The following is a 25,377-nucleotide window of genomic DNA, read 5'->3' as shown; positions in this document are numbered from 1 at the left end:
TTCAGTCATCCTGAGACCTGACCTGTCGGCTGTCATAGTAACTATTCAAGAATTTGCTTTCGAGTTCCATTATTCATTGGCGTCACTGTATGGAGATACAAGAAAATTAAAATAAATTTTCACAAATAAAATTATTTTGGCGCGTTCGGTATAACATAAATAGGTACATCGTTTTCCTCAAATATTGGTAGAAAATAATTGCTAAAAAATGGAGTGGACAATGCCTGTGAATGATATGTTACAAGATGAAATCACGAAATTAAATTATTCGCTTATTCCACCTGGATTTAAAGGAGACGTGCGGACAGTCAGGTATTTATCTATTGCTTAATTTTATTTCATATACAATATTTTATCTCCTTCTAGTATTGATCGACATACGCCCAATCCTTGTCAAGCCACCTTGAATTATTCTGTCTATCCCACACATTTCGAAAATTAATATATTTAAGTATATACAGTTCTGAATAACACTATAATATTATTGTAGGTTTTTTTTGATAAGATATCCTAAATATTTAAGCGACTCACTGTATGACGTTATTCAAGGATTTGTCCTTTTACAACTGGTCACGATCCCCAATGTCGTATACAAATTTAGTCTCTGAATCATATTATATATGGTAGTAAAGCTATAAAACGCTAGATTTCCTATTACGATTAATTGCTTAACATGCTATAGTTACCAAGCCTTGCAACTTATCCAAGCTATCCAAAACTGTTCATATAAAATGCTGAGTAGATTTTGATTTATCAAATTAAGGTTTTTTTCTATGATTCTATAGAGAAGTTTCATCTTACATTATGTTGACTGTATTATCTTTTCTATTTGCATTTTTTCTTAAATTTGCATCAGAGACCTGATAAATATTTCAACACACACACAGCTTGCTGAATAATATGATTTAGTTAAAAACGAATAATATAAATAAGGCTTTTTATCCTATTAATGCATTGCATAAAGTGATATTTTGAAGAATGATAGGAAATTAAAATTCCTTGCAATACAGGACATAGAATCAATGTCATAAATTATTTCTCAAATAAATTTTATGAAGAGTACACAAACCATTTATAGTATACAAAATGTACATGTTCATTATGTATATGAAAACTTTCTTCCCCTTGAAAGCAAATGCATTTTATTGATGCATTGTCTTAATATTCAAGTCAGATCACAAAATCTTTCTGTGCTTTACCATAGACCATAAATCTTTATTTTGCTTTAAAAATGGTATAACTAGTATGGTGATACAATTATATTAATAAAGCACAAACATGTTCAGCCAATACAATATAGCATGCAAAGCCAAGCTTTGCCGAGAATCTCTTTTATTACTTAGACTTTTTATTCAATGGTTTACAAACCATGTGATTTACACATTTTTATTAAAACAATTTAAATTTTAAATGCAAACTCAATAAGGAACTTTTACTGTAACAAAATTTACTGATAATTTAAAATATTATGCAAGGAGATTGAATAATCACATACACTTCTAAAAAAAACTATTCATTTAGTTGTTTTTGCATTATTGAGCAATAAATATCCAAATGAATAGACTTTCACATATCTATTTGTGCTCTTAGTGTTTGTATAACTAATACTTAAGTTTTTTTTATTAGAATTAAAATTTCCTTTTTATATAAACTATTGTTTTTGTTTATAAAACAATCTCAATCGATATTTTTTCCATTACTTACAATATGAAATTTAATTATAATTTGTCTATGTAAAAGGCACAGATTTTAGAGAAATAATAAATAACACTACATTTTGAATGTGTGGCCTTTATCATGTATTAAAGTACAATACATTTATCGACTGACCGGTTGGCTTGGTTGGTAGTGGCCCTGCCTTCTAAGACACTGGTTGTGGGTTCAATTCCCACCCGGGGCAAATATTTGTGTGATGAACATAGATATTAGATATAGATATAGGTGTCTGGGTGTTAATTATCTATATAAGTATTTATTTAAAATTATATATGTATGTTTATCTGCCATCTGGTTTCCATAACACAAGCGAAAGCTTAGTATGGGATCAGATCGTGCCATGTGTGAAAATTGTCACAAAAAAAAATTGTAAGTTATATTTCTAGATACAATACATTGCTACATTAAAACTAATAACGGTCCTGTATCCTGCCTCAATCTAATTGTTTCTTTTCTTTTACAATTCCAAGAACCAAAATATAACTATGTATTACACACAGTATTTATTTATTTCACTTTATAACATGTGCTGCAAAGAAAAGAAACAATATGCCAATATTGGCGGCCTTATCACTATATATATATAAAATATGATTCTGCCACGCAAATGTTAATGTTATGTACCTATAAGTTGTTCCAAATAATTTCTATAGACACATATGCATTGTGCAGGTTAATGCAAGAATGTTTGAAGAAGATCATCGACAACCTCGGTGAGAGGTCTGCGAAAGCGCAGGGGCTCAGTAAGGTGATCACCAGCACTGATAGGCTGAGGAACTCGGACCATACCCTCTACCTCATGAAGGAGGCCCGCGCTAAAGGGTAAATATTATACTTATGTGTATATAATATTGCTTGTTGCGAATATATTTGTACATACAAGGTTTCATGCTTTATTCGCAAATATAAATGAGCGGAATATTTGTAGTTTTGTCGGGTAGGGATTTCTGGAATAGTTTTATAAGTTGGGTAACTTTTGTAGGAAGATTAAGACTTATTAAGACTTATTTTATTCATTTTTAAAAGAATTAAATTTTCTTACAATTTGTATGCACTAGAATGTTTCTTTCATAATTTCCTCAGGCAAATATAAAATGAACCAACGAAAACGTTGACAAAATCAACATCAACTGTTTCAATCAATTTGAATTATTTTTTATCAAGCTAACTATACATTTTCCATACACTAGTTATTCTTTGTCGTTGTCACTTACGTTGTTCGGATAATGGTGTACCTTGTTATTGGCGTACTTTATTATTAATTACTCTTTATTGTATTATAAGCTGTAAGGTACCTTTTATACATAAAATAAATAAATAAAATACACATTCTAATTCTATTCTTGAGAATTTCGCCACACATTTCTTCATGCTCTTGAAAGGACATTTTGCTTGCTAAATTTAGCGACACCGCCCATGTGGTACTTTTAGATGCACCCTACGTACTTCATTCTCCTAGTTTATAAATAACTTTATATGTAAAATCAACTACATATTTTTATAGGCATTGTGTTACTGTTATATTACTGTTCATTTTCTTACAAATCCGTTCAGTAGATTTTTCAAGAAAGAAAGGAAAAGAGAAACATACATACACTCACAAACTTTCGCATTTACTTTATTAGTAAGGTAGGATTTTATAAAGTTAGCTACTTGACTAACCGGTGCCTGCGGTTTTGGCTGTTCCAAATTATATAAAATGGGGTCGATTTTTATTCTTTTTTCGAACTGAATTTAGTCGAAGTAGTATAGAAAAGAGCTGCGTTATTAATGTGACATCAGCTATCAGTCCCGACAAAATTCACGGTCGAGCCGTTTTGTGGTTTAGCCGGAACAAATAGACATAATTTTTTGAACAGTTGTTTCTTATCCGTATACGTTTTCTTGTTATTTTATTATTATAATATAGTACACTTTAATTATAAATATCAGAAAATTTTTTAGTCTTGTATATCGTGATAGAGCTAGAGGTATAAAAACATTTCTTTTGATACAAAAATATTGCCTTAAATAATAATTATTTGACTTATAAAATATTACTCAGAACCACAAAGTAAGTGCGTGAAAGTGAAATGTTCATTGAAATAAAAAAAAAATTCTTTATATGTTTCAATTAATTTGTATTTATCAGGGTTCAACTCATAATTAAATAACTTGTGTGTTCACTGGGCTTATAAATAATTAACCTATTTAAATGAAATCATTGGATTAAACATTCGCATTTTTTAATCTCTATGCCAATGCAAAGGATTATAGATTTATAATGAAGTTGGGTAACTTGTATGTCATTAGCGGACATGCTATTTACCGTGGGTTTGCTCGCATATACAGATATTTAATAAAGTATAGTTTATTTTAGTGTAGTAATATCTAATTCTGCTTTACTATAAGAATAGATATTTGGCTTTAACTTTACGTCACTACGTTATAATTTACTTTACCAGAAAGTTTCAACTTCAATCGTAAATAGCAGCAGTTGCAAATATTTAATACAAAATCACCTCAAAATCTCAAAAATGTAACAATTATAAGTTTTTTCTGAAACATAACTAAAATTTGATTCAAATTAGAATTGCCCGCTTGATATTTGACCTTCTCATAGTACTCTCACCCGTCACGGCTCGTATCGTGAAACACATTCGATAAGTCTGCATCGTAATGCGAAAAAATTATCGAAACGCTTAGTAAACTATAAAATACTAATGCGAAACTGATCCTTATCTAATTAGATTGTAAAGAGAAAGTCATTTTCATTGAATTGGCTTACTGGATATAAGCCCTATTTGATTAATTCTTTCACCTAATCTTTAATATATATAAATCTCGTGTCACAATGTTTGTCCTCAATGGACTCCTAAACCACTTAACCGATTATAATAAAATTCGCACACCATGTTCAGTTCAATCCAACTTGAGAGATAGGATATTTAAATCTCAAATCGTTTTAGGGAAAGCGGGCGAAGCCGCGGGCGGTAAGCTAGTAGGTATTATAAATGAAAAGATTTATCGTTTGCTTTGAATAAGCTCCGATACTAATGGACCAATTTGAATAATTCTTTCACCAGAAGAAAGCATAATCATAATATAAAATTATCTTATCACGTTGTTTGTTTTGCCATCCTTTCAAACAGCTGTTTGGCAAACAACCACCAATCCAATGACCAATCTTTGTGAAATCACTACATAGTATAAAAAAGTCGCTTTCTCTGTCCCTATATCCCTTTATATGCTTAAATCTTTAAAACCACGCAACCGATTTTGATGCGTTTTTTTTTAATAGATAGAGTGATTCAAGATGAAGGTTTTAGTATATAATTTATTAGGTTTTAGACAAAGCGGGCGAAGCCGCGGGCGATAAGCTAGTTTTGTGCATATTCGGTAGATCTGAGAATGACTCGTAGTGATATATTTTTAAGTGAAGGGTATCCTATCAGAGCGTTTGCGGGGTCTGCTAGTAAAAAAATAGATTTCATGACGAAATAAAAATTCTTCATACTTCTATATTCCTTGAAATTATTTTCAAGACCGCATTGCAGTGTTGGTACGCGTCTTTGTATTTCGGCAGCCAGTCTTTGTTAGATGGTGTTAGAGATTACAAAATGATTTATACGGTCATTAGCTTTGCAATTTTCTAATGGTACCCTCATCAGTGATTTGAAGGTTCTACTATCTTGAATATCATCTTACGACGTAGGAAGTTTTTGAGGCACTTTATTCGAAACGCTTCAAGGTTTTCTTGGAAAATTAGACGATATTGATTAATTTTATAAGCGTTCTGTCTCGTTCACGTTTGAGTTGTTTGGTTTGGGAGAGAAAGAAAGAATGAGTTTTTACCTTAGTTACAAAATAGGGTACTTTTTAAGCTTATATTTTTATTGCAATCTAGCGGTCCGCCCCGGCTTCGCCCGTGGTACATATTTACGATTTCTCTACATAAGAACTATCCTCGTACTTCAAGGAATATAATAATAAAGGAATTATCGAAATCGGTTCAGCCGTTCTCGAGTTATGCGCTTACCAACACATTTTGCGATTCATTTTTATATATAAGATGATTAAACTTTAAACATAATATGCAAAAAATATCTGCAAATTATAAAATTATAAAAAATATATTCAGTAGATGTCAAATTAAATAAATAGATATATCTTATTGATAGCAGACGAAGTTACGGAAAATTATGTATAATTATTATACCTAATCATTATAAATAATTTAATAAATATCAGGTATTTTATAAACGCAAATGCAATTGTATATTATGACCGTTAAGATATCCGAGGTATTAAGATAAAACTTATCTTTTTGTTTAATAAATTATTTATATTATGGCATTTGGCAATAATCCGAATAGTTTTGCTGCGCGAAATTACTTAAAGTTTTGTTCTAAATCTAGCTTTATTATGCGAATTGTGTAATATAATAGTAATGAATTAACTTTGAACACATTAACGATGAGTATGTTTTTAAATATGTTAGTTTTTAAAGTATCAGGTGTATAAGTGAAGCTGATAGATGTTTCGTCTGGTGAATGTTTGTGAATATGTAAGCCACTTAAGCTTACGTCAGTATTTATTTAAGATAAATGTGTATCCAATCTAAATCGCTTATTTCCGCGCGTATTTTTGTATGTGTTTTGAACTGTTCAATGTCAATGAAAATTGATTACATACAAGATGACGTATGAATTATGATATTATAGAATATTTTATGTTTGTAAGAGCTGATTTTTTAATCCTTAGTTAAAACTTATTCATCGAAAACGTATGAAACTACTATTTCAAAAATGTATTAAAAATTGTCCGAATTTGACAGTTTACAGGTGATATTTTAAAATGTTCGTGTTAAATACTTTATTGGATGGATAAATTTTAACCAAGGATTGAATAATCGACCTTTAGTTTAGTTAAACTACAAACTAAATCTACTATGTAGTATGTACATATACAAAATTTTAAAATGCCTTTTGTAGAATGCTATATTACCAATATATTACTATGCTTAATTTTTTTTATCGCGATTTAACCCTCTCCCTGCGGTAAACAAGTACTTAATAAAGTACTGATAGTAATTTAATAATATTTTACTATACAACTAGCTTACAGCCCACGGCTTCGCCCGCTTTCTCTAAAACGATTTGAGATTTAAACTATCCTATCTCTCAAGTTGGATCGAACTGCACATGGTGTGCGAATTTTATTATAATCGGTTAAGTGGTTTAGGAGTCCATTGAGTACAAACATTGTGACACGAGATTTATATATATTAAGATTATGATTGTATGAGTCATTAGTTTTGGGTTGTTCCTAAACGTGCAATATGAATGGGGTACTGCTAATGACAAGTGGAGTGACGTCATCACAGTACAATAATGGTAAATTAGTATGAAAGTGGGTACTGTACATATAATATTAATTGTGTCGAGTCGCTTAATTACGCGATTACAGTTATAATGACAAAATCGTTCGTATTTAAATAATTATAATACTCATATATTTTTTTACTCACTATCTTATGTTTATATATTAAAACGAATTTTTTGTAGTAAAATATGTTTATAGACATATTTAACTATTCGAAGTTAATAAATAAATAGTAAAGGTTCGCCGTAGAGTATAAATTTTATTAAGACGCAATGTCTGGATAAAGTATACATTTTTAATTCAAATCTTTCTAGACGTTTCCCGTTCAATACTCTCCCCCTCTCAGCTCACCCCTGCCTGTAGGGGTGCCAGCTGTAGCATAATAGTATTTTTCATACCGTATGTAGTTGAGGGTTTTAGAGTACATTCATGTTTTTGATTCGTGATTTTAAGTAATCACGTCTAGAGAACCTTGTCTGGATATTTTTTTCTACAAAATTTATGAAATAGATTTTCTATAAAAGTCTTTCGAGATTAGATTTAAATTAACTAAATTGCTGTATAAAATACTTAAATTAAAAGGAAAAGTTGAAAAACTTGTGATGCAGTGATGTATCTTGTAATCGAAATCACGCAATCATGCGCTCTCTGTATAAGTATAAACTTTCCTTTAGGTATATAAAGTTATATTTAATGTTATTGATACTAAAACTGTAGGTATCATGTAGGTTACTTGTCACACCTGGTGCTCGGCAACCAGTTTTGACCCTAACATTATAAAGAACTAACTGCACCCTAACAAAAACTTTATAGGTATAATCGTGATAACATTTGAGTTCAATCGATGACATTTTTTTATTTGAGTTATAAAATTGCTTTTTTGGAATAGAAGCGTATAAACATTTAGATGGACAATTCAGTCAGCCATATAAGAGGTATTTTAGCCCAGTATGTACATGTAGGTATATTTCGTTGAATATAAGCAAGAATACTAGCAGTAACTCCAATCTAACATGCAAATGCGATGGAATTATCTCACCCTCCAATCACGTATTTGTTCGGAATAATGTTTACTTCGATTCCTTATTAAGTAAAGACTCGAATGCTCTAAATGTGGCCGGCTTTAATTCCCTCAAGTGTGACGTTTGAACGTTTTTATGGTATAACCAACGAGCGTTACGTCTCTGAGACATTGTTGGAACCACCGTTCGGAACAAATTGTGAGGAATTAGTTTTTTCCGTGCTAAGGCTCGGTGGTGGAACTAAAAAGTTGAGATTCTGAGGTAGAAAATTTGGTTTGAATTATATTCTCACTTTACTTTTTCGACTGTGATAGATCATCAGCATGATTGTAATGTTGATCATTATTTTTTTTGTCGTATGACATTTGTGGTCACAACAGGCTATGGCTGTAAAAGCACTGGCCCTTTGATCATTGTTTTCTTCATATGAGTTCATACGCCTTTTCGTGATGAACTTTTATTTTTCATTTCTTGTTTTTACCACGAATAAATGAATTCTATTATATTCTATTCAATAACTCCTATAGTCACTATTAACTTGGTTGATGTTTTAGTCGGCGGAGTAAACGCTAAAAGTTGGTTTGCACCTGTGGTTTGAACTATATATATTTCTTCAGAATTTGGCTTTCATCAGAGTCGAAATTTTACAGCAGAGACTTTATTTTACTCGTTTGTTATTTAATACTCGAAGATGATATTTTTGGTTTAATGGCATTCAAATCCATACTAATATTATAAATGCGAAAGTAACTCTGTCTGTCTGTCTGTTATTCAATCACGCCTTAACTACTGAACCAATTTGCATGAAATTTGGTATAGAGATATTTTGATACCCGAGAAAGGACATACATAGGCTACTTTTTACACCGGGACATAGTATAGGTTTTATCACGGAAATCCTATGGGAAAGGGTACTAACTAATATGCGGATTTTACTTTGACTGCACGAGCGAAGCCGCGTGCGGAAAGACTAGTGCTTTATAAATATAAATATTTCATTTCTATTCTTTATAAATTTATATACTCGAAGATGTTATTTCTGGAAACTGCATTAATACAATTTTATTTATCCTCTCATTGGTCAAGAGTAGAAAATACAAATTTGTAAAACTCATTATAATAATGTAGGAAATGATAGGCAAAATATTTCTCGGGTAATTTGCGTACGATTGGTGTCACTGACACCGTTCCACGTCGGAAAGCGTTTTGCCTTCGATTGTCGGCTTTTGTACACAATCTACCGGTGATTCTTATTACATAATATACAGCTACTACTAATCTATTCTAATATTATAAAGCTGAAGAATTTGTTTGTTTGCTGAAACGCGCTAATCTCAGGAAGTACTGACTACTGGTGCGGTTTGAAAAATTATTTCTGTATTAGATAGCCCATTTATTAATCAGGGCTATAGGCTATATCATTACGCTAAGACCAACAGGAGCGGAGCCACGCGAGTGAAACCGCGAAGCGCAACTATAAGTAATAAATAATCCACTAATATTATAAATGCGAAAGTAACTCTGTCTGTCTGTCTGTTACTCAATCACGCCTAAACTACTGAACCAATTTGCATGAAATTTGGTATAGAGATATTTTGATACCCGAGAAAGGACATAGACTACCTTTTATTGCAAAATATGTACCACGGGCGAAGCCGGGGCGGACCAGTAGTAATATTATATAGCTGAAGATTGCGTTTAAACGCGCTATTCTAGGGACTACGGGTTCCATTTGAAAAATTATTTTTGTATTACAGTCCATTTATCTAGGAAGGCTATAGGCTATATAGATACGTCAAGACAAATATGGTTTAAACAGCTGAGTACGGCTAGTTATAATATATAGCTGAAGAGTTTGAACGAGCAAATCTCAGGGACTAGTGGCCGATTTCAAGAATTCTGCCATCGTGGATTATGAACGTGATATATAGGCTATATATTATGTACCAGGGATGAAGCCGTTCAACAGCTAGTTTTGTATAAAGTTTATTATTGATTGTGAACTTTGATTAAGCCTTATATTATGTACTGTATATATTCCAAACATGAGAGATTATTCTGCCTATCTTTGAAGTTATTAAGGGGTTTCGCGATGCTTATTAAATTACTGACCGTGACGCAAGATTTAAATATGTCAGATTAATCTATTAAGATAAAATGATAATATTAATTATATGTGAAAAATGTAAATAATAAAATGTTATTATATTCATAAAATTTACATTCTATTGCACGACGATGCGAAGCATCAGAGAGTGCTTTACGATCGAAAAATTTTTTTCGCCTCATTTTTGTAGCTATTCTTATTATTATAGCCTTGTTAGTTCACGGAATCAAGATATTTTGCATACTATAATTGTCGAGATAATTTAATGGAGATTAATCCCATACTTTTTAAAAATTGATTTACTTCAATAGAATTGGAAAAAAAACACCGAAATAGGTCAAAAAATTTTCCTGTCCGTCATGTGTGAAACCTGAAAACACTATAACTTGTGAAAAAATCCATCATTTAAGTTAATTTTTTTTTTAAATATTCTAATCGACGATTGTAGGTCACTGAATGCGAATGATTAATTAATTCAGTGTCGTTTAATTGCAATTAATAAAAAACGAACTTTTGGATTTTCCAAACTATTTTATTTATTAAACTATCTACTTGTATTAACCAAGCACGTTCAGGCGTTGAAATTTGAAAGTGATTCTTGCATTGAAAAAGGAAATCATGTACAAAATTACATTGTATAAATATGTTTGTGTATGAAGTAGGTATGTTATACGATACCACTAGGAAATGGTTTCATACATATCAATTAGCATTACAAAAATATACTATATTTCGTAACTATATCCGATGTCAACTTGTCTGAGACATATACCCGTGTGACATTGCGGTGCAATATTCATTTGCATTCATTGCGAAATTATATTTGTTACTAGCTGTGCTCTGCGGTTTCACCCGCGTGGTTCCGCTCCTGTTGGTCTTGGCGTGATGATATATAGCCTATAAACCCTCCTCCATGAATGGGCTATCTAAAACCGAAATAATTTTTCAAATCAGACCCGTAGTTCCTGAGATTAGCGCGTTCAAATAAACTCTTCAGCTTTTTAATATTAGTATAGATCATATTATTATGTTTGTAAACTTTGATTATCTTCACTGAAATCTTGATGATATTTCAATATTTGTTGTTGTACTTGTTTCAGTTCGCGTAACTAATGCTTAATTTTACTTTGAAGTTTCGAAATGACTTAATATCATGGTTACCATGATGTCTTCATCATTAACAGCCCATGTTCGTCCACTGCTGGACATAGGCCTCAGTCATGGCACGCCACTGCGCCCGGTCACTCGCTCGTTGTCGCCAGTTTGGCCCAGCAACCCTGCGGATGTCGTCACTCCACCTTGTAGCAGGGCGTCCTACGCTACGTTTGCCGAGCCGCGGTCTCCACTCTAGTACATGTGTGCCCCAGCGGTTGTCCGTTCTGCGGCACATATGACCGGCCCACTGCCACTTCAGCATGCTAATCCGTTGAGCTATGTCGGTAACTTTCGTTCTCTGGCGAATTACTTCGTTCCGGACTTGGTCCCTCAGAGAAATACCGAGCATAGCTCTCTCCATAGCACGCTGAGCGACTTTAAGTTGGTGGACCAGTCGTACTGTCAGTGTCCACGTCTCGGCTCCGTAGGTCATGACTGGTAGGACGCACTGATTAAATACTTTTGTCTTGAGGCATTGTGGTAGTGACGACGCGAAGACTCGACGGAGTTTTCCAAAAGCCGCCCAACCCAGCCGTATCCGCCTGTTGATCTCACCGTCGAAATTGTTCTTACCTAGTTGGAGCATTTGCCCTAGGTATACATACTCTTGAACAATTTCTAGGGAGACTCCATTTATTATGATCGGCTCCGGTAAAACATGATTGTTGACCATGATCTTCGTTTTGTCTGAGTTCATGCGGAGACCGATGCGTAAGGAGGATTCGGCTAGTTCATTCAGCATCTGCTTGAGTTCCTGCAGCGATTTAGCCATAATGACTATGTCATCGGCAAATCGCAAGTGTGAGATGTACTGACCGTTGATATTGATGCCTCGTCCTTTCCAATCCAGTGTCCCAAACATATCCTCTAACGCGTTTGTGAACAATTTCGGCGAGATTACGTCGCCTTGTCTCACGCCTCGCCGTAGATGGATACGTTTGGTACGCTGGTTCTGGATTTGGACGGACATAGTTGCGGCATCGTACAGAGATCTCAGCACTTCGATATATCTGCAGTCTACCTGGCAGCGCTGCAAGGACTCCAGAACAGACCACGTCTCGATGCAGTCGAAAGCTTTCTCATAATCCACAAAAGCAATGCACAGGGGCTGATTGTATTCTTCTGTTTTCTGTACAATCTGCCTCACTGTGTAGATGTGGTCTATGGTACTGAATCCACTGCGAAACCCGGCCTGTTCCGGAGGTTGAAACTCATCAAATCTTCGTGCGAGGCGGTTGGTGATGACCCTTGAGAACAATTTATAGGCGTGGCTCAAAAGTGATATGGGCCTGTAGTTCTTTAAGAGGGTTTTGTCTCCCTTTTTAAAGAACAGCACCACGACACTTTCGCTCCACGCCTTCGGAGTTCTCCCAGTGAAGAGGACAGAATTAAACAGGTCTCTTAGTTGTTTTAGGACAGGAGCTCCACCTGCCTTTACAAGCTCCGTAGTTATTCCGTCATCTCCAGGGGCTTTTCCGTTTTTAAGTTGCCTCAGGGCCAACTCCAATTCGTCTAGGCTGATTTCGGGAAGCTCATCGGTGTAATGGCGAGTTAAGGTAGCTCTGGGGTCTTTATTGGTTGGTACTGGCTTAGGTTTGTGTGAAGTGTACAAGCGGCTGTAAAAGTCTTCAACCTCCGCGAGAATCTCCGGCCTCGATGTCAAGACGCTCCCCGTAGATGTTGTCAGCTTTGTCAGTGAAGATCTATCAAGGTTTTGCGCGAACACTTTCGATCCGCGATTTTGCTCAATTGCTTTTTCAACTGCAAGAGTATTATAGGATCTAAGGTCGCGCCGAACCATCGTGGATATCCTTTTGTTTAATAGCCTTTGGGCTGGCAAAGCTGATTGTGGGTTATCGCGTCGCTCATCCATCAAAGCCAGGGTCTCCCGCGAAAGTTTAGACTTTTTACCGGTGGATTTTATTTTGAACAACCCTTTACCTTCATCCTTGAGAATATCAATGACTTGTTGGAGTTTTTGATCAACGTCATTTGTGGGTTCTAAGGAGGCGAATCTATTATGTAATTTTAACTGAAAAGTTTCAGATTCAAGAACGGTTTGAAGTGAACTGGGCCGGAGTATTGACCTTATCAATCGGTTTCGTTCTAACTTGCAATTGATATTCAGAGTGCCTCTAAGATAACGGTGATCACTGCCCGTATTAAACCTTGTGATCACTGAGACATCTCTGAATATGCGTTTTTTGTCCGTAATGATAAAGTCAATCTCGTTACGGGTCCTACCATCGGGGCTTTGCCAGGTCCACTTCCTTTGGGGCTGTTTCTTGAAGAAAGAGTTCATCAAATACAGTCCCTCTTTTTCGAGGAAGTTAACCAGCATATGACCCCTCTGGTTCCTGACTCCAAAACCGTGCGGTCCTAGCGCCGATTCGCTGCAACTTTGCGTTCCCACTTTAGCGTTGAAGTCCCCCATCACAACATTGTAGTGTGCCTTTTTGGTGTAATGTAAGGCTTTAGATATATCTTCATATATTTTTTCTACATCTTCGTCAGAGTGTGCCGAAGTTGGTGCGTAAACCTGGATCACCTTAAGGCTATACCTCTTAGAGATCTTAAGTATGAGGTACGCAACCCTGGGCGATACACTTGCGACTTCTACAATGTTGGAACAGACGACTTTGTTGACCAGAAACCCAACACCACCTTCAGAAAGGCGGTCTCCTTCTCTAAAGTACATGATATGTCCCGATTCAAGAGTTATGGTGTCCTCTCCCTCTCTTCGGACTTCGCATAACCCAAGAATATGCCACTTTATATTACTTAACTCCTCTTCGAGCTGCACAAGGTGTTCATCGAGCCGTAGCGTGCGTCCGTTATACGTTGCAAGGGTCAGTTGGATTTGGCGGCCTACCGTATCCCGGGGATTCTTCGCACCCCCTGTTCTACCGTTACCACGACCGCCGCCGTAGCCGGGAATAGTAGAACTACCGGGAACTGGGGGCCGTGGTTGGGAATAGCTTGCCATAATTGGTAAATGCCCATAGTCGCCACGCTGGGCATGCGGGTTGGCGACCGCAGTGCATAACATTTCGAAAACAGCAATGCTGCTGCCCATTGCTGTCCTGTTAGATTTTGTTATGCTGATTTGGATGGTTATACCGCCATCAGTCGGTCGTCAGAGCCTCGTCCGTTGTTCAACAGGATGCACCGCGGGAAGGTGAGGTTGACTATTGAAGCACTGAGGTGTTATTGTGCTCCCTTACATCCCATCCCATACATGATGTCTTACCTGTAGCAATATTATATCGAGTAATATTATTTCACATTGGAAAAAAGAATGCTTAAATTGAAGACATCATGGCACGAGGTCAGAAATATTTAAGCACATGCTTTGTCATATATTATTCGGTAATACACCCTCGCCTCATTAGCAATGATTATATTGAAGTGTATCGACAAATTTTAACAACGAATACTTCCTGAGAATAACCTAGTGACACTAATTTCTCAGGCACCTTTGTTCGTATATTGATCAAACAATGAATCGATTACAGAAGATAAGCCTTAAGCTGTTGCTTATACCGTATATCCTCATACTGTATCTAACATTACAAATGCGAAAGGATGTGAGGATGGATCTTGGATGTATGTTTGTTACTCTTTCACGACAAAACTACTGGACGGGTTTGGATAAAACTGTATAATTATATAAGTAGATTATAACCAGAATAACATAATATGAGCTATAGACATTGGACAACTTGATTCAGGTTGAAACCGCGCGGCACAGCTAGTATTACCTACCTACAATACTACGTCTTTTAAAAAAAGTGCATTAATTAATAACAGCACACAATGGGTAACCCTTTTAAATGTAACCTTCGATGCAATATAACGGTCTTCTAAACAGTACCAAAGAGAAAGCATTGTGGCATCGCATTAATGTTTGTCGAGACGTAATTATATATAGCTTTCTCCTATAATGTTTATGAAAATATCATCGGATAAAAGTCTTATGTCGCGTACACTAAGAGGCGCTAATGGATGTCTAGATTAAAAGAACTTACGCTGAAATGTGTCTAAGATAATAAAGGGAAAAATGACAGGATTAGAAAAGCTTCCATTATGGGCTATAATGGCTATAATATTGTTGAGTTAACAAAAGATCTATGTTGTTTTGACAAAGGGTAACAAAGTTGAGCTATGACATTTTAGCGCTTAGTAGATTTACAAAGATTTGCAAATACCTTTTATTGAAGTTTAGCCTATAAAAATATCTGCGGTACGTAAAGAGATTATTAGATTTTATAAGGTTTCATATTAAAAGTTATTTATAAAATAACAAATTAATCTGACTTTTTGAACTCAAGTTCATCAAATCACAGTTTTTATGATTACCTTACTATTATCTTGAATTTACGAAATTTGGATTTTAATTTACTGAAAATATGCCGTTTATCAGTTTATAATAACGGGAGGTATAATTTGTAAATTATGGAAATGAACGAAACCCATTAAAACGTCTGCTGCCTGGAAGATATCGCTTCTTAGCGTTAAGGCCGCCTATTTGTACCACTTCGTATTGTTTATATTATTTTTTGTTTTTGTTTTATGTGTGTGCTTAAAGTGTTTTTTTTAACGTCAGTAACGCTTTTCCGTGGCATTATTTTTAACTTCATTACGAAGCCATAACGCCATCTCTGTTAATGTTTTTCCCTCCCTGAACCGTTATATCGTTTAGTTACGTGACACCAAAATAGATGGCGGTAAACCTTCGCCTGAATAGTTACCCTGAGGGTAGTTATGGGTTGCGTAGACCAGAGTTCATTCGTTTAGTTACATCAGGCAATCTAGATGGCGCCGAAGGTATCTTAGATCGCGCTATAAGTTTTTTTCGCCGACACATACATTAGCGACCGACTGGGGCTTTACCAGTGGACCATTATATATTTCAAAATGCAAAATTTCAATACCTATTTTTGAGAACTCGTACATATTTTGTACGGTTCCATTATAATGATGTCACTAGGGACTAACTACTAACACAGACCACAAAATCAGTTACAATGTAACTTAGCGTAATGTTAGGGCGTTTAATTTTTTTTACAAATAACAACACAATATACCTACGTGGTGGAAAATTTAAATGAGTCCTAGTGATAAAGCACTAAATACTGGAAATACCAAATTACGATTACAGGAAACATTCCTTTATTTTTAGAAGAAGGAGAACTGTATTTTAACATTTTCGCAAATTAACCTTTCTTCAGTTAGAGACAACGACGTAATCAATTGTTACTAACCTTACATAAGTATGCAAAACTTTACAAAATCGGAAGGCTTTTGGGTTAAAATTGACGTCTTAAATAAAATTACTTTGCTAATTAGTTAGTTTTTCCTCGATTTCCATGAGATTCTTTTATCAGACCCTGACTTGATGATAATGAGACCAACTCCGGAGATACATATTATATCCTTTCGAACTAAACAAAAGATTTAAAAATCGTTTAACATACACAAAACAATACATACAGACAAACGTAAACATTAATTAAAATAAATATTATTATTAAAGATGCATATTATGCGAACTATCAACATAGTATTTGCTCACTGATTTCGATTTCAATCCAGACCATTTGTATACACTTGCGAATTTGTTTTAAAACGAACCTTTGAATACACCCTAATTTTAGCAGCTTTTTGTTTAGCATCATTTAACTAAAAACTGCCAGGATTTGTCCAATTTTTCCTTAATGTATGGTATCCTAACATTTCGATGACTGTTCTTCCAGAGGGGACGGCGAAGTGATTGGCCTGCTGAAGGTCGGCTATAAACACCTATACCTCTTCGACGACAACTGCAAGTCATGGGAGGTGGAGCCGCTCTGCATCCTGGACTTCTACGTGCTGGAGGATCGGCAGCGTCACGGGTGCGGCAAGAGGCTGTTCGACCATATGCTGATGGTACTTGTTTTTACTATAGATGTTATATTGAGTCGACTTTCCTTTTAGAGTATGGAAGTTAGATAGTCCTGGAAACGTGGTGATGGTGGTGCGGGAAAACAATCGTTCGTCAAATTATTTGTCATCGAAAGAATTTGTATGGGAATTTGAAAAGATTGTCGTGCGTAAAGGGAATTAATTTTCTATATATCTATGGTTTTCGTACTGAACTATGGTCTTATCAAAAGAATGAATATAAGTACAAAGGGTGGGTCATTAAATAATGGTAGTAAATCGGACACTGGTATTATTTTAACGCCACAATAGTTGTCTCCATTTATTCCTTGAGTTGTTTTTCCAGTAAATTTACTCATTTAACATATCCATACTACTATTATAAATGCAAAAGTAACTCTGTCTGTCTGTCTGTTACTCAATCACGCCTTAACTACTGAACCAATTTGCATGAAATTTGGTATAGAGATATTTTGATACCCGATAAAGGACATAGGATAGGTTTTATCCTGGAAATCCTATGGGAACGGGTTTTTCTTTGAAAACGCGGGCGAAGCCGCGGGCGGAAAGCTAGTATACAATAAAGATATTACATAGGTATGTTTGTTTGCTTTGCAATTGTAGTCAGGTGTTTTGTTTACAAATACATTGATATTTGTTTTCCTTTGTGGTCCGTATGGAATCTAGAGATCTTTATAATCTTAAAACAATTTTTTGTTGGATTAAAATAATATGTAAATGTTTTGTTGTACTATTTAATACTAAAAATTACAACAAATATCGAAGGATGATTCCACCAGTCACCCATATTCATTTGAGTACCTACTTACTTATGTTCCATTTTGAATAATACTTTACACTTTCACCATAAACTGCTGTATTGTTTTCTTACATTGAAGATTGATGTATTGACAGCTTCAAGGGACAGTAGACCTGAGTATTTGATATGAATTTCCATAGAAAAATGATCTTGACAGGCAGACTAGGGACAGCAAAGTGATCCTGTAAGGGCTCCGTTTTTAAGCTATTGCGTAGCTTCTATCGCGGGCCTTGAGCGCGGGGACCGAATCGAGAAATTCCGTAACGAAAAAACCTTACGCTCCCCACTCCGACGGGCGGAGGTGTGGCTTGAAGGCATAGCATGCAATAGCTTTACCGCGGCAGTCCCTGCCACACGTCGTTTTTTTTTTCTTTTTCTGGGTCGGATCCCTAACTATCTTATAATTTTTATGTATCCTCCAGGATCAAGGAAAGCGTCCCGATGAGTTCGCCATAGACGGCCCGTCGTCCCGCCTCGAGAGCTTCCTGAAGAAACACTTTGGTACTGAGCGGCTCATTCGGCAGACCAACAACTTTGCGGTCACCGCCAAGTTCTTTGAGGGCGTTAAGGAGAATAAGTGAGTTTTTTGGTCGAAAATTAATTTGCTGTACCTATAGTTAAATAAAAAGTCTTAGTAGTATAGTCACCAAATTTAAGAAGCAGGGTTGGGTTTCATTTTTAAGGAGTGTTGGGGTTTTTCTGACTTTGGGTTTATTATGTTTCTGGGTTTAGATTCTTAGAATCTTTCTTAAGTAAAATATTATAACGATAATTAAATAATTCCTAACAACAATAGTTGGAAAATTAATACAAAACTGAAACAAAAAACAAAAACAGCAGCAATGGGAACTTTTTTTATTTTATTAATCACTTAATCAATTAGGTCTTAATTAGGTCTTCTTGCTCTTTCACGTACTTAATGTTTAATTCAACAATTCTTAAAACAATAATTATCTGTTTTTAATCTACGCACAATGAAAACAAAAGAGATTAAATTTTACACGACCATTATATATGTTACAGTCAAAACCCTGAACCAGTCAATAACGTTATTGACCGGTAAAATCAGTTAATAAGGATATTGACTAAGGGCGTCGGTTAATATCCTTATTAACTGATTTTATCTGATTAAACCAGTTAATAACGTTATTGACTAAGGGCATCGGTCAATATCCTTATTAACTGATTTTAAGTCGAGACATCTAGTCAATATAGGTTTTAACCGACGGTGCCCAGTCAAAACTCATAAAAAGTTAAGGACGTTAGTGAAATTATACTAGAAAATCATTTAAAAAGGTTCATAAAACTTTTTAAAGTGCAATATTTAAGACTTTTATGTTTTATTAATTACTAATTCGGGGTATTGTTTGTAAACTGCAACCGTGCGAGAATACGTGCCCCAAAATATTTTTGAAGATGGCAATTGTGTTTTAATAACAACTAGGTTTCCGCCCGCAGCTTCGCCCGCGCAGTCAAAGAAAAACCGCATAGTTCCCGTTCCCGTGGGATTTCCGGGATTGCGTTAGTTTCTGATTTGATGGAGTGACCTGCAGGTTTACTTCGAAGACTGCTACTGGATCTAATAGACGAGTAGAGCTAGGAATGCCGAGTATGGGCTCGTTTTGTTAGTTATGTCGAGACCATACCTCTGGACTTGATTGAGTGACCTGCAGGTGTACTTCGAAGACTGCTACTGGAACTATTATACGAGTAAAGCTAGGTGTGCCGAGTTTGGGCTCGTTTTGTTAGTTGTGTTGAGACCTTACCTCCAGACTTGATGGAGTGACCTGCAGGTGTACTTCGAAGACTGCTACTGGAACTATTATACGAGTAGAGCTAGGTGTGCCGAGTTTGGGCTCGTTTTGTTAGTTATGTTGAGACCTTACCTCCGGACTTGATGGAGTGACCTGCAGGTGTACTTCGAAGACTGCTACTGGAACTAATAGACGAGTAGAGCTAGGTGTGTCGAGTTTGGGCTTGTTTTGTTAGTTACATTGAGACCTTACCTCCTGCAGGTCTATTCTCTACTCTCTACTCGTCTATTAGTTCCAGTAGCAGTCTTCGAAGTACACCTGCAGGTCACTCCATCAAGTCCGGAGGTAAGGTCTCAACATAACTAACAAAACGAGCCCAAACTCGGCACACCTAGCTCTACTCGTATAATAGTTCCAGTAGCAGTCTTCGAAGTACACCTGCAGGTCATTCCATCAAGTCCGGAGGTAAGGTCTCAACATAACTAACAAAACGAGCCCATACTCGGCATTCCTAGCTCTACTCGTCTATTAGATCCTGTAGCAGTCTTCGAAGTAAACCTGCAGGTCACTCCATCAAATCAGAAACTAACGCAATCCCGGAAATCCCACGGGAACGGGAACTATGCGGTTTTTCTTTGACTGCGCGGGCGAAGCTGCGGGCGGAAACCTAGTTGTTATTAAAACACAATTGCCATCTTCAAAAATATTTTGGGGCACGTATTCTCGCGCGGTTGCAGTTTACAAACAATACCCCGAATTAATAATTAATAAAACATAAAAGTCTTAAATATTGCACTTTAAAAAGTTTTATGAACCTTTTTAAATGATTTTCTAGTATAATTTCACTAACGTCCTTAACTTTTTATGAGTTTTGACTGGGCACCGTCGGTTAAAACCTATATTGACTAGATGTCTCGACTTAAAATCAGTTAATAAGGATATTGACCGATGCCCTTAGTCAATAACGTTATTAACTGGTTTAATCAGATAAAATCAGTTAATAAGGATATTAACCGACGCCCTTAGTCAATATCCTTATTAACTGATTTTACCGGTCAATAACGTTATTGACTGGTTCAGGGTTTTGACTGTAACATATATATAAAACTCAAAGGTGACTGATATAGTGATCTATCAACGCACAGCCCAAACCACTGGACGTATCGGGCTGAAATTTGGCATGCAGGTAGATGTTAGGACGTAGGAACGGGGAAAAACGGGGATGCACGTACAAAGTCGTGGGCGGAAGCTAGTTATATATAACTTCAATAATGTAAATTTTATAATGATTTTTAATTTCAGGTCTGGCCGTAGTACGCCAAGTGTGGCCGGTTCTCAGAACATCGGCCGCTATGCCGCTCCAAAACCTAACTCAGCTATTGCCTCGGTAAGAGAAAAAGTGAAGTCCCATGTCCCCTATTGGGGTAAGGGGCAGATGCATTATGCATACATCTGTTTCACTGATCGACTTTATTTAGGGACAAGTAGGTGATCAGCCTTCTGTGTCCTGCCAGACCGAGGCTTTTTTTTTATTCGTCTCCACCGGGAATCTAACCCAGGAACTCACGCGTCAACCACTGTACCAAGGAGGCGATCATTATTTTACGGTCATATTTATTTTACCCTTTTATCATATTTGTCACTCCATTCCTGTATTACCGTTGCATGTCCAAACTTTATTTTTAATAAGTTCTTAAGTTGGCAAAACTTTCATATTCGTGCGGTTTGGTTTATACTTTATAACATAATCTCGAAGACATACATATCTTCATCAATTAAAGGATATCTATTGAGTGATGGCATTGTCAGATTTTTTATACATCTTCACATTTTTCTGTTATATTTAACACTAGCGGTCCGCCCCGGCTTCCCCCATGGTATATATTATTTCGCAATAAGGTAGCCTTTCCCGGGTATCAAAATATCTCCATAGCAAATTTCATGCAAATTGGTTCAGTAGTTTAGGCGTGATTGAGTAACAGACATACAGAGTTACTTTCGCATTTATAATATTAGTATGTAGTGAAAATGATGCCACCATTGAGTGTCTCTAGAGTCTGGTCAATTTTTAACGGATGCATTATTGTTACGACAAATGCAAGATTTTTATAGACTATACGTACTTTTTAACGGGAAAAAATATACTTTTAAATTTATTCAAAATTTGTTTCTTTTTTAGGTCATCCACGGCGGCCAAAAGATTGGGTATGTACACAACAACTATAGGAAAAAAATCATTGTCTCAAATGTTATTAAGCATGTACTTTTTCAGTTAAAACTTTCATTTTGCTCGCTTGTTTTCATTTCATTTCTTATTCACGCTTTTTAATGTTTATTTTAAAGAATTATGGTTTGCTAATTTTGTGTTATTTCTTATGTTTTTAATTTGCTAATTTATTTGTTTTACATCAATAGGGATTGGTGGTAAATGAGAAATCTTACCTTCGTTACGTTTCCAGTAGACAAATTTCAGGTATTATGTTTTTTTTCTGTTTGCGATTATATTATATGATAGTTTTTATTAATATTTCAAAATAAAAATGAAAATTGTAAGTCACTTCGAAAATGATAAAATTTAATGAAAATTTATAAATTTTTTTTTATCATGGTGGCGGTGTGCTTGCAGTTTAAAAGAAAATCGAGTTATTTTTATACATCATGTTTTATTGGTTACGAATTACGATGTATATTTTTATCATTTTATTTTTAGCTTTTGTTTGCTATAAAGCAATTTTTGCGTTTTTAATGCGGCTAACTGTAAGTTTATTTATTATACATTTCAATAACTTATTGAAATTATGTTGCGTTTTAAAAAATTACAATATTGTGATAATTTAAAAAAAAATCTATAAATTCTATAATATTTACTTCCTTTCATCAAACGTTGCATGTTCCTACTTTTTGAATGATGTGTTATGCACTAGAATACACAGAATTCAGTAATTATTTTAAATCAGTCCTAAAATATGTAAAAAATGCTAATCTAATATCATCCTTCATTTTCAATAAATGTAATGAAGACTGTTTTTAATTTTTTAACCGACTTCAAAAAAAAGGAGGAGGTTATCAATTCGGCCGGTATATTTTTTTTTTTTTTGTATGTATGTACACCGATTACTCCGAGGTTTCTGAACCGATTTACGTGATTCTTTTTTTGTTCGATGCGGGATGGTGTCGAATTGGTCCCATAAAAATTTTATTCGGATAGGCCCAGTAGTTTTTATTTTATGAGCATTTTTGTCTGTAGGTATTTGTAAATTTTGCAAGTGCAAGTTTGAAGTCGGTTGTTTTTAACGCAGTTATCACTTGTTCTCCTTCAGAATGTTACATTTCTAACCACTTTTGGAAACGTTTATGATAGTACATATTCAATGTAATATTTTTTAAAGAAAATATGAAAAATATGTCATTATTCGTATCACGTATTAGGTTGTAACAATTATGTTTTGTGCTAATATTCCCTTTTCCAAATTTGTTAGTGCTAAGCGTCCATTCTATGCTAAAATTATTGTCGTTACCATTTACCAAATGGTCTTGATTTTTTTTAACCAAACATCAACAAGTTTTGTGGAACAATTAAAAAAAATACAAAATGGAGAATCAATACTATAATAATCCATACAATAATCAATATTGTTGTAGATTTATCGCGTACCTTTTTTTATTTAAGTTTTAAGTAATAAATAATTAAATCAAATACCTATTTACAACCACTTTAAACCAAAAAATTATCAATACTTTGTATTATTTTTCCAATATTGCAAAAAACAACTCAATCTAACTTCAACACAAAACATTGCAGGGATTCACCTGAAGGCGCTACATCTGACAAAACGCCGTCCACCGAGCGTGACCACTTCGCTCAGATACCCGAACCGGTACCAGAACCGGAACCGATACCGGTACCGGGACCGGCACCGCTACCGAACGACATCGACGAGAACAACCATAAGAACCACGAAAGGCCATCCACTTTGGAAGTGAGGAGGGTCTCCCAATCTGAAGCTGATGAAGTATCTCCAGCTGGTTCTACGGCCTCTAGACGTCTGTCTTCGTTGACGGATCGCGGCTATTTCGACGTCAAATTCTACCATAATAAATTGTGGTAAATGTATCAGGCGTGGTATATGTACCACGGGTGGTAAATGTACCAGGTGTGGTAAATGTACCAGGTATGGTAAATGTACCATCTGCGGTAAATTGTACCATAATTAATTATGGTAAATTTTTTTCACGTGCGGGTGCGGTCAGTGTGCTTGTATTGTATTTGTTGTATTGAATTTTTACCTTGTGGTATTTTCTAATATGGACGAATATTTTTAACTATATTACTGATAAACTGACTGTAATTTTAATTTAAAATTATTATATATTTTGTGTAAACTGACATGGTATGTACATGCGCACACACTGACCGCACGCGCACACTTTAGGCGTATTTGTGCTTAATCTCGTATTTCATGCTTTGAATCTCTTCATATTAAACCTGAACGATAGATGTAGTCGCTTACCCTAAGGCCCTAACCAAAGCTTTTGTCGTCTTTACTTGTATTCACGAGGCAGTTCATAGTTATTACTTAAAATTTAGCGGATGAGAGTGCACAAAGTGTATTATTAAATGTTATTTATTTATGTTATTTAATGTGGAAATTGTTTTAGTGGTTAATAATTTATGACGTTTTTTTTTCACATTGTATTTTAGCTTTAAGAATAATCGGCGCTAAGTTCACGCAACGAGTGATCATGTTTCAAACATTCCGATTGATTGCATTTTTAATGTATTTTGTATTTGTGATTGACTTTGTACGTAAATATTGACTAGCGCCCACGCGTGGGTTTGCTTCCAAATCATGTAGCGTTTGACATTGTATCTTCAATAATATTATTATGAATAAGAGTGTTTGTTTTCCGTCTTCCATACGAATGAATGAATTGTTTTTGGAATGTAAATGACAAGTTTTATTAACAGAATTGTGAATGATATAACTAATTTTAATCCAATTTTATCTGAGGATTAACAAATATTGATCATTGACATTTTTGATAATGAAATAAAAATAATGATTCTATAGATTATTTTAAATTATTATTGTATACGTAACATTGAAAAATTAATATTTTTGAATGTACAATCGGTTGCGACGTTACTTAAAATTGTTCCACAGTATTGAATAAATGCTAATTTTTTTAAGTTGGTTATAAATATTATGATTGTTTATTAAAAAGTAATTTTTGCATTAATGTATTGACTCGATTTCTTTTCAATGTATAATAAGTTAAGAAATTTCGCTATAATGATCGCTACATGGATTTCACCAAAAAGCCAATTCTATAAAATATAATAGATATGAATAAACTCGTAATTGTATCGTTGTTTTGTCTATTTTGTAATATTATGTTATCGTGTACAAGTGTACAGATTTATATTCTTGGTATTTTGAAGATTTTTCTGCAGTGAAAAAATTATTAGCATAACAATTTTTTTATTTGCATAAAATAAATAAAATTCAATGTAAA

At 34.9% G+C, this 25,377-nt stretch overlaps 1 protein-coding gene across 1 annotated transcript; it reads left to right on the top strand.

Annotated features, from left to right (window-relative positions):
* Positions 1–25,377, top strand: LOC123705226 (alpha-tubulin N-acetyltransferase 1-like). Its single transcript, XM_045653922.1, has 7 exons — positions 1–312; positions 2,389–2,538; positions 17,121–17,292; positions 18,529–18,683; positions 21,163–21,247; positions 22,040–22,065; positions 23,663–25,377. The coding sequence occupies exons 1-7, from the start codon at positions 209–211 to the stop codon at positions 23,967–23,969; spliced, it is 999 nt and encodes a 332-aa protein (XP_045509878.1). The 5' UTR covers positions 1–208; the 3' UTR covers positions 23,970–25,377.

The sequence above is a fragment of the Colias croceus genome, chromosome Z (genome assembly GCF_905220415.1).
Source record: "Colias croceus chromosome Z, ilColCroc2.1".
In the NCBI taxonomy this organism is placed as follows: domain Eukaryota; kingdom Metazoa; phylum Arthropoda; class Insecta; order Lepidoptera; family Pieridae; genus Colias; species Colias croceus.
The sequence above is the reverse complement of the archived record's forward strand: the minus strand, read 5'-3'. Positions and strand labels throughout refer to the sequence as shown.